At 44.9% G+C, this 16,423-nt stretch overlaps 2 protein-coding genes across 4 annotated transcripts in view; one reads left to right on the top strand and one right to left on the bottom strand.

Annotated features, from left to right (window-relative positions):
- traf3ip1 (TNF receptor-associated factor 3 interacting protein 1) overlaps positions 1-16,423 on the top strand; it is a 328,730-nt gene that overhangs the window by 122,276 nt on the left and 190,031 nt on the right. The gene's annotated exons all lie outside the window — the stretch shown is intronic.
- The window catches only part of hdac4 (histone deacetylase 4), an 89,416-nt gene that overhangs the window by 19,722 nt on the left and 53,271 nt on the right, over positions 1-16,423 (bottom strand). For all 3 annotated transcript variants that reach the window (XM_078285954.1, XM_071897808.2, XM_078285955.1), the window contains exons 16-21: positions 14,922-14,968; positions 10,949-11,056; positions 8,536-8,591; positions 8,112-8,199; positions 6,780-6,899; positions 6,160-6,257 (exon numbers count right to left, since the gene is read on the bottom strand). In XM_078285954.1, the coding sequence (XP_078142080.1) occupies positions 6,160-6,257; positions 6,780-6,899; positions 8,112-8,199; positions 8,536-8,591; positions 10,949-11,056; positions 14,922-14,968 (517 nt within the window). The remainder of the gene's footprint in view (positions 1-6,159; positions 6,258-6,779; positions 6,900-8,111; positions 8,200-8,535; positions 8,592-10,948; positions 11,057-14,921; positions 14,969-16,423) is intronic.

Genomic DNA, 16,423 nt, shown 5'->3' with positions numbered 1-16,423 from the left:
TTGGTAGCCCCAGACAGCTAGAGATACACAGAGAGCGCGTGCGTCACTGTGTGTCAGCATGCATCTGGCACCAGTTCAGGAAGAAACGTCATACAAAGAAGATGGAGAAGCAATATGCAGTAAAAAAAAAAAGAGAGCGATAGAGAGAGAAAGAAGATGAAAGAGAGAGGAGGGTTGTGGGAGGAGGAGTCTAGAAAGAGAACACGGACAAAGACTGAGTGAGTAAAGACATGAATGAACAGCGGATGAATGAGTTGTGAACAATGTCAGAGTTAAAGCTCGTGTAAATCCTGTATCATGTATTTATTGTTCCTTTTTTTGTGGCTGTAAGTTAATATTTTTGTTTTTTTGATGCTCTTATCCCGGTAAATAAGCAGAATATGCTTTTTGTAGGGTTGACAGCTGAATGAGTAAGTCTGCCGCCTCTGGAACCACATGTGTACTGGTCTAGGATCAAATCCTGCCAAAGCTTTCTCTCCTCTGACCCCCTCACTACTTTCTTACTGTCTGAATAAACAACAACAACAACAACAAAAATACAAAGGTAATATGATGCATTTCCAACAACAGTTCATGGGATTTAAGGAAGTATATGGTTAACAAGACAAACCTTTTTATGAAAAGACCTCACAGACAACTAGATGATTATGTGAGAATTATAGCCACTGTACTTGGAGGAGAATTTAATATTTTTCAGCTGCAATTTCAGATTTTATCGCATGCATTACAGGTTTTTCTCTCTCTGCACCAGCTCACCCACCCACCCACTTGCATACACACACAGCCTTGGCCCATTAACATTTGGACCATAAAAGACCCCACACTAAAGGGAGTTGGCCACAGGCGCTCATGTGGGCCGCCACACGCTGCACAGGGGAACCTTGAATGCCAAGGTTACTGTAACTACAGAAGGCTCATGTCCCACAATCCCCTGCCCTCCCCCAAACTTGAATGCAGACAGAGACAGTTCTGGTCCCATTGAAAACTGCTGGTGTCATCAGTTTGCAACCCCCATCCCCTGGAATAACATCCTGACGTTTAGCAGAATAAAAAGCCACAGTGATCAATTAACAAACTGGCATAAGAGGAAACCAGGGGTTTTAAGGGGGACTAATTGTGCGTGAATCAGAGGCCATATATGCAGAGATGAAAAAGACTGTCTGTTAATTAAGGGAGGGGAGAGTTTACGACCGAGCCGTAGCTACGGGACATCCTGAGCGAGCTAGGGCTGCGATCCAAACCACCGCTGGCTCTCTCATACGCTAGATCCCACTGTGAATGAGATCCCATGAGCAAGCATTTGCATGTAGGGTAAGCTTGTGTTTGGTATTGTTTGGTTTACCTAGCAACAGGTGTGCATGTGTAAAGGTATACAAGATGTGTGTGTGTGTGTGTGTGTGTGTGAGTGTGTGAGTGAGTGAGTGAGTGAGTGTGTGTGTGTGTGTGAGAGAGAGACAGAGAGAGCGAGAGCGAGAGAGAGAGAGAGAGAGAGAGAGAGAGAGAGAGAGAGAGAGAGAGATGCGGAAATGGTGGTGTGGTCATGAAGTCTCTGGGGAATTATTTTGATAAGTTCTTTTCTAAATCATAAAATGACTATACTGAGAGACAGACAAGAATTAATATGATACTCATCTAGTAGGAATGAATCCTGATGGACTGTTCTGAGTCAAAGTAGTGTGTGTTGTTTGATGTACTGCGCAGTGAGACACTATGTGTGTCTGTGTGTTTTAGAGGGAAGTGAGATATTGCACGGGGGAATTGCTAAGTCTAATTGAATGAACACATCTTTCTTATCCAACAGCCAATGTCAAAACCAACACACACACACACGCAACTTCATTCTCACTGCCAAGACAGACCATCATTTCTGCATCTGTGTGCTCTCCCAGTACAGCTCCCTTTGCGCATCAAACCTTCTGAACATCACTTCTACAGGCCGGGGTTTGCAACAGGCCCACCCTCCCAAAGAGCATGCTTTCCTTTTCTCTGTTCCCACTAATTAATCCTCCTCTGATCCGGGTGGGCACATTCAGCTTTTGGCACTTCTCACTGATAAGAGGACGGCCCACCCACCTCCCATCCTCCATGTTTTCATCTGCATAGACAAACAGGGGACAGGTCTCGGCATCGTAATGATTTTAAGAGCCAAGGAGAGCTCCCTCTCTAGGGACGACCCATCCTCCACTACTCACTCTAGTCTCCAATTCAACCTCTCCCTCATCTGCTCTCTTGTGATCTAATGGTGCCAAAAGTGTCTGATATGGAGGGTGAAGGGCTGAAACGTAGCATGGGTGCTGGGCGACAGGCCAGAAAATACGACTAGACATTATATATTCAAAAGCATATTTAAAGTAAGCATTAGCTTCTTAGGTTGCAATCATCATGGTTTTTGCTAATACGTTGTGTATATATCTTGTATATTTTGTTTAATATGTCTCTCACATCACTCCACCTCAAACAAAATTAAATTGCACTTCCACCAAAAATAATACGTTATTGCTCCTTTGGAAGGTGTCAGTGGAAGATTGATTTTTTAAGAACACTTCAATCAAAAACGTACAGTGTAATTAGGAATATGTCCATTCATATACCCCTCTGACACACTGGTAGTCAACCATGGGAGAGATTCATCCACACAGTCAGCCTCAGCCACACAATGAAAGGTGTGGCGAGGCCCGTTTTGAAGAAAATATGGATCCTAATATATGGAGCAGTGCTCATCGAAGCAGTCAACAAAAGGTTAACTTGCAGAGCTCTGAGGCTTTCCCTCTCCGTTCACAAAAAAGTAGAGGAGAGCGGGAGGAAGGAGAGAGAGAGAGAGAGAGAGAGAGAGAGAGAGAGAGAGAGAGAGAGAGAGAGAGGGAGAGAGAAAAACTCACACACACGCACACTTACACTTCAAAGCCCTGTCATCTGGCGCTGCGGAGAGCTGGTTTGAATTAACTTTAATTCTCCTCCTCTCTCGTCTTTCCAAGTTCATGGCGAAAGAGGGAGTGAAAGGAGGAGGTGAGAGAGAGAGAGAGAGAGAGAGAGAGAGAGAGAGAGAGAGAGAGAGAGAGAGAGAGAGAGAGAGAGAGAGGTGCTTCTGGTTTTCATTAGGGCCAATTTTCTTATCTTTTTTCTCCGTGCTTTCTGGAGGCTCAGGCTTGATCCCCTGCAAATGCAACGTGGCACAGGCCAGTGGAGGAATGGGAAGGTGCTGGCCGCAAGGCACGCATCCCCTCCCAAAAAAAGAGAGAGAGAAAGAGAGAGAGGGAGAGGGAGAGAGAGTGGGGGCCACAACAAACGAATAAACAGTGGGGTTGAAAGAGAAGCAGAGAGAGTGTGTGTGTATCAGTGCGTCCATGCACGTGTGTGTCCGTCTGCATGTGCTTACATATGTGTAAGCACACTGATGTGAAAGCTGTGTGTGTGAGGATCTGTGTGTTTGTATTGCTCTGTCTGCATGTGTATTTGAGCAATTGCTTTCCGTATTTCTATGAGCTTGTGTGCAGTATGTGCATGACTGTGTGTATGTGTGCACATGTGCGGGCATGGCTGTATCTGTGTGTCTCTCTGTGTGCAACTGTGTGCATGTGCATGTGTATGTGTGTGTGTGCATATGCATTTGTGTACGCGTGTGTGTATCTTTGTGCGTGGCATAACTGGTCGTGAGTGTGTGCATGTGTATGTGTGTGTGTGTGTGTGTGTGTGTGTGTGTGTGTGTGTGGCAGATCTATGAGCTGTGACACTGGGTTGCTGCTGTCCTGTGGGGCCAATCAATCTTCAGATACTGCTACGGCCCCTGGGGATTAATGACGCCCGGGTCTGAGGTGATACACACCCAAACTCTCATTCGCCTTTACTCTATGTCTTTGGACCTCTTCTATAATGTCAGGAAGATAGAGTGATATCATAGCTTACACACTTAAATAAATATAATAACATACAAACACGGCACACATAGATTTGCATGCAGGTACACTCAGATGTGTGTATGCATGCACCTGTGTGTAAACATACACATACCAACACCAACGCAGACAAGTTTGTGCCTATTGAAAGATTGGATCAATAAAAAAGTGAAGTGCATATTCTTGAAGAGGTTACTGACTCGGACTACGACTGACAGATCGCTGAGAGCCAATAATCACTGGACCCTCACTTTGGCACAGAGGCTAACTCACATAATACACAGTCTATGAGGCACCAAACTAAAGGAACCCGATGACAGCAGGGCAATACTGGACAAAGTCAAGTGTCTTTCAACATGACATCTCAGAGCCGGCAAGGATCACTCATATTTAACATTTTGTCAAGTGAATTATGGCTGAATAATAAACCAGCAAAAGCTGCGTTTCAGAGCAAAATCAAGAACACTACATCACTGTAGAAAATTGGATAAAATACAGATATTGTCCACTCCAAGTCATTAGTTACTGTTACACTTCTTCAACAGACAAAGTGCAGTGCTCACAAAACGTTGTTTATTCATCAGGAAATTCCCATTTTATTCTCAGGACACGTTGATTATTATCTAAACTAAAAGGGGCTATTTGACAGTGTGTTTTCTGTGGAGCCAAGGCGGCCCAGGGACAGTGGAGGGAGGTGTGCTTGGTTAATTGGCAGCCACTGCTCTTTTGCAAGGCCTCACCACCTTTATCGTAGCTACTAGATGGAGCTGAGCTGGAAGGCTAGCTCATTTGCTGCATCTGGTATGTAAGCATTGTCCATGCCAGTGCTATTGTCTATCACCACAGTTAAAATGTGGATAATGGTTTGAAACTTAGAAAAATGTGAACATTAAAGCCTATAATGGCAGCGTCTCCTAGTTAGACCAGATGTTGATTTCAAGCTCAGCCAATTCTAATCTCAATGCAATCATTAAAGTCATAAACTTTATTCAAAGCAACTTATCTAATCTAAATACTGAAATATACCTACAGTCCTGTACAAGCAATTATTTTGTTGAGTAATTTGGATGCTTTCCATGCTCTGAACAAAATTCCATCAACCACTGTTGTTTATTATAGGAGGGTCTGCAATATATTCATTTCAAGTGTTCAATGATGATACAGTACACAGTTATTAGTTTTTTATACACTCATTAACGGTCAAAAGTATTAGTTAAACTTATGCGAATGATACTCTTTGCTATGGGTCTAGATACAGATGGAGCATATGCAGTATACCAATCTGTGTGTGAGGCATATTGCATTGGTTTCAGCACTGGATCATAAATAACGTCCTAAGTGTGACATAGTTTATGTGGATGTCAGCGCTGCACGTGCACATCAGAGGAGTAGAGAGAGGAGGATGAGGAGGAGGGTGAGAGGAGGATGAGGGGGAGGGAGAAGGATTAGGAAGGGAGCGAGAGAAAGAGAGCATGGAGGGGTCTGGGGTGCATTAACGGGCCAAGGTGTGCTTCCGGGGGCTTGCGTGCCGAAAGCGGCTAGCAGACACTGGCCTGTCGGTTTGATGTGTCTGGCTCAGGCCAGATGGACACACAGTCACACACACAGGCTCATCTTCAAAGAGGGCTGGAACCAATCCAGACCTGCTCCTTGCCATATGTTGGTAGGGCATAGCTGTATGAGCAATATACTGTATGTGTAAGTGACATCTACATATCTGTGGGTGAGTGCAAGCCTGTATGCTTGTAGGCCGACGTGCTTGAGCCTCTGTGTGCATGTCCAGCCATGAGTGTGTGTTTTGCGTGTGTGTGTGTGTGTGTGTGTGTGTGTGTGTGTGTGTGTGTGTGTTTGAGGTTATAAATAGCCCCAGACACTGGACCTAATAGAATTCAGGCCTGGCATGAGGAGGAGCTCCTCGCCTACTAAACAGCCCCGACTACTACACAATACTGCATACTCTCACTACCCAGAAAGGCTGTGACAGTGGGAATTATCAAAAGTGCTGCTATTTCCTGGATTACCCACATCATGAGATTATATGCACTGTAACATAGCAATATATAAAACATTGTTGATTCTTCTAAATGTCTCAAAAATGCATACGTGCCATCAGTTACAACAAAGATACAACTCCAATGACATATTGCTGATTAGGACACATAAATTGAGGGGGATTAGATGCCCCCTTGGGGTCATGAGGAATCAAACCCGGGACACTTCCAGTCACAGGTTCTCTCTAAAGTAGCAGGTGATACCAGCATCTTACCTGAATGCAGCCAGGTAGTCTGCATCACCCATGGGAGGCTCCAGTCCTCCAGTAAATGCCATGTTCACATTGAAGCCCAAACCTGCTCCACTGCCCACCTAGAATGCACACACACACACACACACACACACACACACACACACACACGCACACACACACACACACACACACACACACACACACACACACACACACACACACACAGGACTAGGTTAGTTATGCATATAGACATGCAGTCTGGTGTGCATATCGACAAAGACAAGCACACACACATACATGCACACAAAAATAAACTCCCTTCCCATCTTGCTGGGTGCCTGTGTGATGCTTTAACTGTAAAGGAAGCATACAGCTGACCAGTGCTCAGACACACACACACACACACACACACATTTACACAAAACCTTGCGTATTGGGTAGTCTTGTGTGTTGGGTAGTGACCTAGGTTTGAACAGCGACTTGGTGAAGTTTGACAAAGAGGCTGCCTGTCAATCATTTGTTTGGATTTAATGCTCAGCCCACAAATACATGGTACAATCCCATCATAAACACAGACAGTCAGACAGACAGGCAGGCAGGCAGGCAGGCAGGCAGAAAGACAGACAGGTCCGCTTCCTCACCTCGTCAGGTGCTCCACTGCCAGGGAAGAAGTTTCCGTCGTCATAGCGATGCAGTGACAGGTAGAGAATGTTGGGGTCACTGTAGAAGGCCTGCTGGGTGCCGTTACCATGGTGAACATCCTGGCAATGACAAAAAGGGACAGGTTGACCAAAAGGAAGGCAGGTGTAACACTCTCCCCTCCTTCAACAATTACTGCAATTAACCCCAATTGCTTCAGTAGAGCCGCCCAGTTCTGATGATCAGAAGTGGCTCTATTGGTTGGGATTATCGACACCTGTATTGGGACTTACTGGAAAACACTGCAAAACTGCCAGACAATTAGTCTATGTTTCAGCTACAGCATGCTGTGACTCAAACAGGGACGGTCAGCAGGATTCAATAAAAACTCAAAAACAATAGTTATTCACTTTTAGTTGGGCAAACAGCATGACAGCAATTAAGTGACCTCAGTCTCTTTATTCCAAGAATGTTTTCATACACCAGTCTTAAAAATGTCCCTTTGGCTGGAGGGCTGATGTCCCCGTGCCGTGGCATGACAGCGAACTAGCTGGCTGCCCCACAAGTCTCCCTGTGACAGACAGAGAGGAAATGAAAAAGCTCTTCAAAGGCTTTCGGGGATGGCCGTGACCGGCCCGGGACGCCACCGGAGGGCACTCCTCCCGGACACAGCCAAGGGTTCGTCATGCCCTCTTAAAAAAATGGTTTTGTCTCCCCTTTTAAAAGACAGAAGGGACAGCGTCTGACCTAAATAACTGATGTTTCAACCCCTGTCTCCCCGCCGCGACAAATATCTGGGTTGTGACTATTGTACAGTCCTAACTATGCAATAACTGTTTTGGCTTGTTGTGTGGACTCAGTGGTCTGAGGCACATATTCCTGGGATGGAGTGTGGTTTATGTCACACACACCCCCCCCTCCCCATGAAAAAAAAAAAAAATCATGAAAACATAATGTGACAATGCCTATTGTTAGCATAAATGAGATGTTACAGTCACCCAAAGAACAAAACCCCCAAGTCAAGTAATAAAAACATTTTACCAGCGGCTGAGCTTTGACAAATGTATTTTTGGAGACTTTCAGCTAGAATGCCTATACTCTACCTTAGTATAAAGCACTGCATCCCTTTCCAAAAATGTTTAATTTGATTATTCAAAGTAGTGGTTTCCTGGTGATGAGGCGACTATATTGTGACCCCACATATGCATTCAATGGCAATTAGGCTGATAGGAGGGAATACATCATATGCCCAACCAGTAGGAATACTCCACATGCTCAGATAAAGAAGTGGATATACTCCACTCCAGTTAGCTGGCTTTGTGTGTGGAACTCACCCAATCCACGATGAGGATCTTGCTAACATTGAGCCTCTGCTGCAGGAGCTTGGCTGCAATGGCTACCGAGTTGAAGTAACAGAAACCCCTGAGAGTGGAGAGGGATGGATGGAGAGAGACAGAGAGAGAGAGAGAGAGAGAGACAGAGACGGAGAGAAAGGGAAAGAAAGTGGAAAAGTTGGAGAGAAAAAACACAGTAATTACCTAATGCATAAAAAAGTGCTTCATTATTGTAATCCTGACACAGACAAGACATTAAATTCTTAGTGGCCAACAGATGACCGTAGCAGAACTGGGCAGCAGCTAGATGTGAGTATGTGTCTGTGTGCAGCCCTCCCTCCCCCTGCGACTACTCCCCCACACTGCTGTTGTAAGCAAGAATTTATTCTTAGTCAACTTCCTTTTTTAAATAAGGGTCACTTACATAGGCGTGCTCTCCTCAGCGTGGTGTCCCGGAGGTCGGACAACAGCGAAACCATTCTGTCAAGGAAAACAAAACTCCTTCAAACATAGCACAATACACACACACACACACACACACACACAAAACACAAGTCGGCTCTGTCTGACCTGAAATTCTCTCACAACTCATGTGTAATTGTTTTCTCTTTGACAGGCTGGAGGGTCAGATGCTGGTGAGATATCTCCCTCTCTTTCACACATTCACTCCCACGCACAGACACTGTACACACAAACACACCCAGAATAATAGACACACAGACACAAAATACATCCGGAGACTATGCTCACTATATTAACTTCCCAGCCCCTTGTCAAATTCAGTTAAGTTCAATTCAAATTCCATTGTCCTGTAAGGAAAATTTGGTTTGCAGATTGGTTTTATGGTAAAACGCACAATAAAAACACATAATAAAACCACAACAAAAGCAATAAAAAATACATGAGATAAAATCAAAAGTCATCACCTCACCATAATCCATCACAATATATGTCTAAGTCCCTGCTAACATATATTCTGTTATGGTCATTCCTCAAAAAATGTCCTCATTCCTTAGTTCAAGAACTTCAACTGTTCTTCACAAGTATAGTAATTCAAACACACACACACACACGCACACACACAGATGCTTGCATCGGGTCAGCTGGGGGAAGCTGTGTTAATGCGGACACCTGGGGGACTCCCGCCCACTGTTTTTGGGGGTCCCAGTGCTATGTGGGGACATTAGATAGATGTTGAGGCTGATGTAGAGCGAGGCGGGCTGGCCTAATGATGTTGAGTCAGCTGCTGTGGATTAGCAGCCGGCCAGGAGATTATTCTAGAAACAACTACCTCAGCTGGCCAGAGGACGCCCAGTTAACGCAGCCTGCATAATATACATAGGTGTAAGAGAGGGGGGGGGGGTGGTGAAGATAGAGGGAGAGACAGACATAAAATAGACACAGGGAGAGAAAGAAAGAGAATGCGAGAGAGATGGAGAGACAGAGAGGAAAATGTGTGTGCAACTTGAAGAGATTTATGGTATTCTGTGGACTTCTACTTCAGACAGTTGTTGGTGCAGGTGGAATGCTGTCATAGAGCTGTGGAGGATCCTCAGAGGACCAGCTAGCATGTATGTGTGTGAGTCTGTGTGCATGTGCCGTGTGTGTGTGTGTGTGTGTGTGTGTGTCTGTGTGTGTACACATGTGCATGAGTGTGTTAAGATCAGGTTAAGCTGAGGGCAATTCACTTTCTGTGAACTTTAACCGTAGTTGAAGGGAGCGCATATTTTTCATGGAAGTTTTAGTTCGTTTTTTTTTTGTTTTGTTTTTAAAAAGCGGCTGTGGTCCATTTCATTTTTCATTTTTTAAAGTCTGGTATTACCAAACGTGCAATGTGTTGTATAGAAAGAACAGACACAAATTTCTTCTCGGTAATTATACCCACATGTACAAGAAGTATTGAAAGCTAGCACTCCTAGCCAAAAAAGCATGGCGGGCTACTGTCTCTCTGAGGAATGTCATTAGTCTGTGGTGTGTCGGCGCTAAGCTAACGCTAAGCACGGCTGCGGCTCCGCAGGTGGCTGTGGTGTAAGGCTAATAAAGCAGGCCTGTTAGCGGCGACTGCGAGCGCTAGCGGTGCCCGCGCACCAGGCCGCCCTGCTGGGTTCAAACACTAAGCGGGCGCTGCCACAGACACAGGAAGGCTGGCTGGTGGGCAAGGCAGGATGGGAGTAGGGGGGGGGGGCGTCTGTCTGGGAGGTGCTAATAAGAGCTTTGGGGATGGGTGGGTACTGGGGGGCGCATTCCTCCGTCTCTAAGTGTTGGGAGGTGGGGATGGGTGGTACTGCGGGGCGTATTTGTCGGACTCGAGGTGTTGGGAGTGTTAGTGGCTAACAAGGCTAGGTTAATTCATTAGCATTCATTACTCAGTACTGGCTAACACTTTAACAGTGTTAGCTGCTAACAATCTCTCTGTGGATGTGTGTGCTGTAAATGGTCTAAAATAAGACAGATATTTATAATAAACCAAAGAAACATTAAGATACTGAGCCTAGAGATAGCATTTGTTCCACCCCTTCCTCTCTGTCTGAAGTGGTAACAACAGACATGCAGACCTTCGCAATCAAAGACTGGAACAAGACAGTCAGATCCAACATGAACACTAAATCCGATCCCTTCAAACTTGTAGTCATGGATTCATTTTTCTCCCCAGTCCCAATGAACATTCTTGTTCTTATATCGGCTGTTTTAGAAGTTTACGAACAAATCTTGATAGAGGCACGCACTGAAAAACACACACGCAAACAGACATGACAACAGACATCCCCAAAGTCTTTCTGGGAGCCAACCATTACTGTGCAGCTGACCATTTGATTTAATACAGCACTAGAACTAACCTTGAGTTCTCCTGATGCTACCTTGAAGACCAGCTCCACCACCGAGCCCACGGCCAGGCGAGCTGCGCTGGACGAATGGACCTCGTTCCAAATGGTGTCACTGTCCACCTGCCAACACACACACACACACACACACACACACACACACACACACACACACACACACACACACACACACACACACACACACACACACACACACACACACAGGTTTACATATAGAAGACATTTTGAAAAGCAGCCACATGTAAGCAGTTCATGGAATTGTTTACCATTCATTCGGGAGTTTATCAGTATTTGATATTGATAATAATGGTGCCGTTTACTTCTCAGTGTAATGGGAACCGTGACACTAAAAGGGCATTTGAGTGCATTTAGCTTTTGACACTTCAGAGCATCAAAGTGAGTCTTTGAAAGTGTGTCTGCGCTGGGTGAAGAGGGGGCAGTGTGGCGGCTGGTGGAACATTTATTCACTGACATGAAGAGAAAATATTTGGAGAGAGAAACCATGAGGCAGTGACAGATATTTGGAGGCTTAAGCACGCACACAAATAATGCTAAAAGCCCACCTGTACTAGACTGACATGGCAAAATTTATAGATACTGAATGTCGGTTTCAATCCAAAAATATCTATCAATCTTCAAGAACCCGTATCAGTCAAACTCTTCTAAACAAAAAGAAAATTCAGACATACACACACAAAAAAGTTACAGGACAATGACAAGGAAATTATTAAGTTGGATATACAGGCAACAAATTGGATATATATATATATTAAAAAAAAAAAGTTTATTCTCAAAGATAAGAATGAGGAGAACCAAGGTGGAGGAAAAGGACATGAGGAAAGCCTTTTTTTTTTTTTTTTTTTTTACAGTGGGGAAAGAGACTGACTGACTGTGACTGACAGATACTGTGTGTGTGTGTGTGTGTGTGTGTGTGTGTGTGTATATGTGTGTGTGTGTGTGTGTGTTTGTGTAAGTGAGTATGTTCAGACACAGGCCAGCCATTCAGCAGTCAGGCCTGATTAATGCTGAAGCACGGCCTGCCCTCGGCCCCAATCACTGCTCAGTGCATGCACACACATGCACGCACGCACGTACAGACACACACACACACACAGAGTACTGCAAATGGACTACAATATTCTATGTGACTGATTGTAAGCAGAGCCATGCACAGGATAATATACACACCCTCCACCAGACACTGCAGGCAGATGGAGAACATGATAAACACAGAGGGAAGAAGCTGGCAGAGGAAAAGAAGGAAAGTAAAGTCTGTGTGTGAATGTGTTTGAACTGTGTGTGTGTGTGTGTGTGTGTGTGTGTGTGTGTGGAGCCGCTGATGCCGGAGCTCTAGCATGGCTTTCTGATGTAAACCCTAGGCTCTCCGACTCTGAATACATTAACCCTAGCCAGCCAGCCATCCGCTCAGACAGTCGGACAGCCAGACTTTCAGCTGCACTGACAGCCTTTCGGTCCGTCGACTGGCCGACTGGTACGTTAACTCTAGTCACCCAGTCAGCCCCTTCAGTCAGTCAGTCAGTCAGTCAGTCAGTGTGTCAAGCGATCAGACAGCTTTTCAGCCGGCAAACCAGGCAGCCGGCCCGCTCGCCTCTCGTCTCCAGTGACAGGAGCGATCGAGGCTAGAGGAGGACTCCGTAATAACATCCACAGGGAAGGAAAAGGCTCTTTTCAAGTGCCGCCAAGAAGGACTTTGTCATGAATTAGGAGACTGGGGTGCATTTACCATAGAATAAAAAAAAAAAAAAAAAAAAAAAATGATGGAAGGAGGGAGGGGGGCAGCGTTGAAGAGAGCGTTATTGATGAGTAACTGATGTAGCCCAGTAGGAAGGGGAGAGAGAGAGTGAGAGAGAGAGAGAGAGAGAGAGAGAGATGGTATGTAGTAGTCAGTGAGTGAGTAAGTGAGCAAACAAATAGCAGAGTGACTGAGTGAATGGGAAACTGAATCATATATACAAGTCAGGTAATGAGTACAAACAGACGGTTTTCTCAACCAGCATGGAGTGTTTTATTATATCCCATGTTGATGTTGGTTGTGCCTGAAGCCAGGGGCGGGGCGCAGAGTTAAAAGGAAGGAAAAAAGTGAAAGGGAAGGGATGTGTGTGTGCGTGTGTGTGTGTGTGTGCGTGTGTGTGTCAGGGGGTAGAAAAGAGCGGGAACGTGCTGGTATGACGGAACGATGGTTCTCCTCTGGCTGACAGCCTAATTTCAGCTCCCTTCCTCTGTGTGTGTGTGCGTGTGTGTGTCCTATATATGTGTGTGTGTGTGTGTGTGTGTGTGTGTGTGTGTACGACAGGAAGACAACAATTTAGTCCCATTTGCTATTATAAAGAGCAGAACAGAGCAATGGCCCTTCTAGTTCCCACCACAGCAGCACCACTAAGCCCCGAGGGAGGGAGGGAGGGAGGGATGGATTTGGAGAGAGAGGGAGAGAGAGAGAGAGAGAGAGAGAGAGAGAGAGAGAGAGAGAGAGAGAGAGAGAGAGAGAGAGAGAGAGAGAGGGAGTAGAAAAAAGGATAGAGGGAAGATGAGAGGGAGGTAGGGCAGGAAGAAGGGAGAAAGAAGGAAAGAGAGAATACGAGGGGAGAAAGAGGAGGAAAAGGAGGAGCTGCGTAAAAGGTAGAACCTGGAGGGTGTGAAGTAAAGTAAGTAAGTAAAGTTTATTTCTAGAGCACATTTAAACACAGCTTGAGCTGACCAAAGTGCTGTACAAAAGAACATTAAAATACAAAGTAAAAATAAAACACAAGGAGAAACATACCAACGACAACAATAAGCAACAACAAGGGACAAAATACAGAGTTGTAGACATGACAACAGATTAAAAGATTAGTGGGCCAAAAAGGCCAGAGAATAAAAATGTGTCTTCAGCTTAGATTTAAAAACAGAGATGGAGGGAGCACATCTAATATCTAACGGCAACTGGTTCCACAATCGTGGAGCAGCAATTGCAAAGGCTCTGTCACCTTTTAGTTTTAGTCGTGACCGTGGGACATACAAGAGACATTTGTTGTCAGATCTAAGAGACCTAGGAGCTGAGTGCCAGTGAAGAAGGTCTGTGATATAAGATGGGGCCTGACCTTTAAGAGCTTTGAAAGCAATCAGCAAGGTCTTAAATTGAATTCTAAGGACATGCAGAAGGGTTAGAGAGGGAGAATGAGCATGTGAGAGGCAATGTAGGTGTACAAGAACAAGGGAGAACACACACACACACACACACACACACACACACACACACACACACACACACACACACACACACACACACAGATGTCCTCATGTCGGATTGTTCTAACCCCATCCCTTTTAAAAGACAACACTTCCAACTGAATGCCCATCTCAATCATCATTGGCCTGAGCATACAAACATCCCCAAACACACTGCTATGCACACACACACACACAAACATACCTCCCGCCACACACACACACACACACACACACACACACACACATACACTAACACACACATAGAGCTTGTTTAGTGAAAACATCTGGATATAATTACCAACTCGACGGAAAGCCGAGCAACAGCTTTTGTTGCCTCTGGAGGTTGAGGGGCGGGGTTTGTGTGTGTGTGTGTGCATCTGTGCATGTATGTGTGTGTTTGGTAGTGCGAGAACAAATGGCACCATTATTTAGGCAGGGGAAAGAGAGAGACAGAGAGAGTGAGAGGGGGGGGCAGCTATCGCGCTACTATTTGATGATGCTGAAACGAGGTTCATTTGTTACATTATGAAAATTAGACGGGACAGTGCCGTTTGGGTTTTGATTAGATCACACTTACAATGTCATAAAATGTAACAGTCTTTTCCCACCATTTTCCACTGAACAAAACAGCGTGACTGATACTGACAATATCAAGGGATATCAGGCACACAAATGACAAATAGTTATTGGTACTAAAGAACGAAAAAAGCTTTATGAGGGGGAGCGAAAAGTGACTTACCCCTACCCCTCCACATGGCAGCCTCACAAACATGGGACTCACTGAACCTGAGAGAGACGGAGAGAAAGAGAGAAAGAAAGAGGTGAGAGAGGTGAGGCGGTAACCTTGCGGACTCACACGGTACGGCGGGCGCTATGACCTCTGAACCGGAGCGTTTGACCCGGTGAACTGTTCCAACAGCGGGAGTAACACAGGGCCGCGCTTTAATTGGGCTAGGTGAAGAACACAAATGTCTCTCTTTGCCCTCACAATCAAACACTCTCCCGCTGCGGAGGGAATCAAGACTCTAGGCCAGCGAGAGATTTGTGTTTAATCTTGGAAACTGGCAGTTTTCTGAATGCCAGAGAGGTTACAATTGGCTTGTGGTCACAACTGGCTTCAATTCAAAATGTAAATTCAAATTCCAATTCACCTATTAATGACAGAACTTGCATTTTCTTTGCAGATTGTACCTGGATACCTTTTTTTATTGCAAAATAAGCCAATTTCTTTTTACTTTCCAAGTCTTAAATTCCACTGTTTTGTCTCTGAATTGACTCCTGACCCTGGTTACACTTTACTGAACTAGAAATACTGGAATGCAAAGTTTCAAGGTTACAGCAGTGAACATGTGAAGCTCAATGGCTCACTCACACTGCCAGGGTTAGGGGTGCAATTCCCACTGGGCCACCCACGCTAAAAATGTATGCAAGGTTGTATATGGCAGTTTGGATCAGTGCCCAACAAATGGCACATGTTACTGGAATGCTAACTAATAATAATAATAATTTTTCTCCCTGGCATGCTGACAGCAGGTTTCAGTTTGTCTTAAGGGAAAAAGAATAAATGAAAAAAGTAACAATAGCTACTAATGGGGTAACAGAATGAATTTCATATTCAGAATATGTTTATTACATATGTGAGTGTCTATTAGGAATATTTGTATCCCTATTAACTAGTTCTACTCCGTTTGTGGTTCTACAACAGTTTGCTTTTCCACTTTCTTCTCCATTTTAATTTCTCAGTGCATGTGCTCCCACCTGTCTGCCTTGCCTCACACAGGAGTGTCTGTCTGGTAAAAAGACTGGACTGTAAGGGGAATTTATGTCTCCACTGGAATGAAAGCCAAGATGGCCACTGGGGTTTGTCCCTTGCACACACACAGACCGCCGAGGCTACACCTGTACTTTAAGCCACCAAAGGCCAGGCCTAAGTGACTAAGCAGCCTGTGGGACATTCAGGTTAACACTCCGTTTCAGCGGGCCCTCACCTCCAATACTTTATTAGATTGGACTCTTTGTTATGACATGGCTTAAGCATTAAAGCAGATTCATTCAACAGATGCTGTGGATTCGTGGCATTCACAAGTTGAGCTAGAAGGAGACTGTGGGAGTTAAATATCATGGACAAGAGAATGAGGAGACCAGTACAATAGATTTACATTTAGCCCGCTAGTGCTAACAACTATGTTTACTGTATGCTCAAACACACAAAGCTATAGCATACTGAATGTTGAATGTATA

The sequence above is a fragment of the Centroberyx gerrardi genome, chromosome 10 (assembly GCF_048128805.1).
Source record: "Centroberyx gerrardi isolate f3 chromosome 10, fCenGer3.hap1.cur.20231027, whole genome shotgun sequence".
NCBI lineage: Eukaryota > Metazoa > Chordata > Actinopteri > Beryciformes > Berycidae > Centroberyx > Centroberyx gerrardi.
The sequence above is the reverse complement of the archived record's forward strand: the minus strand, read 5'-3'. Positions and strand labels throughout refer to the sequence as shown.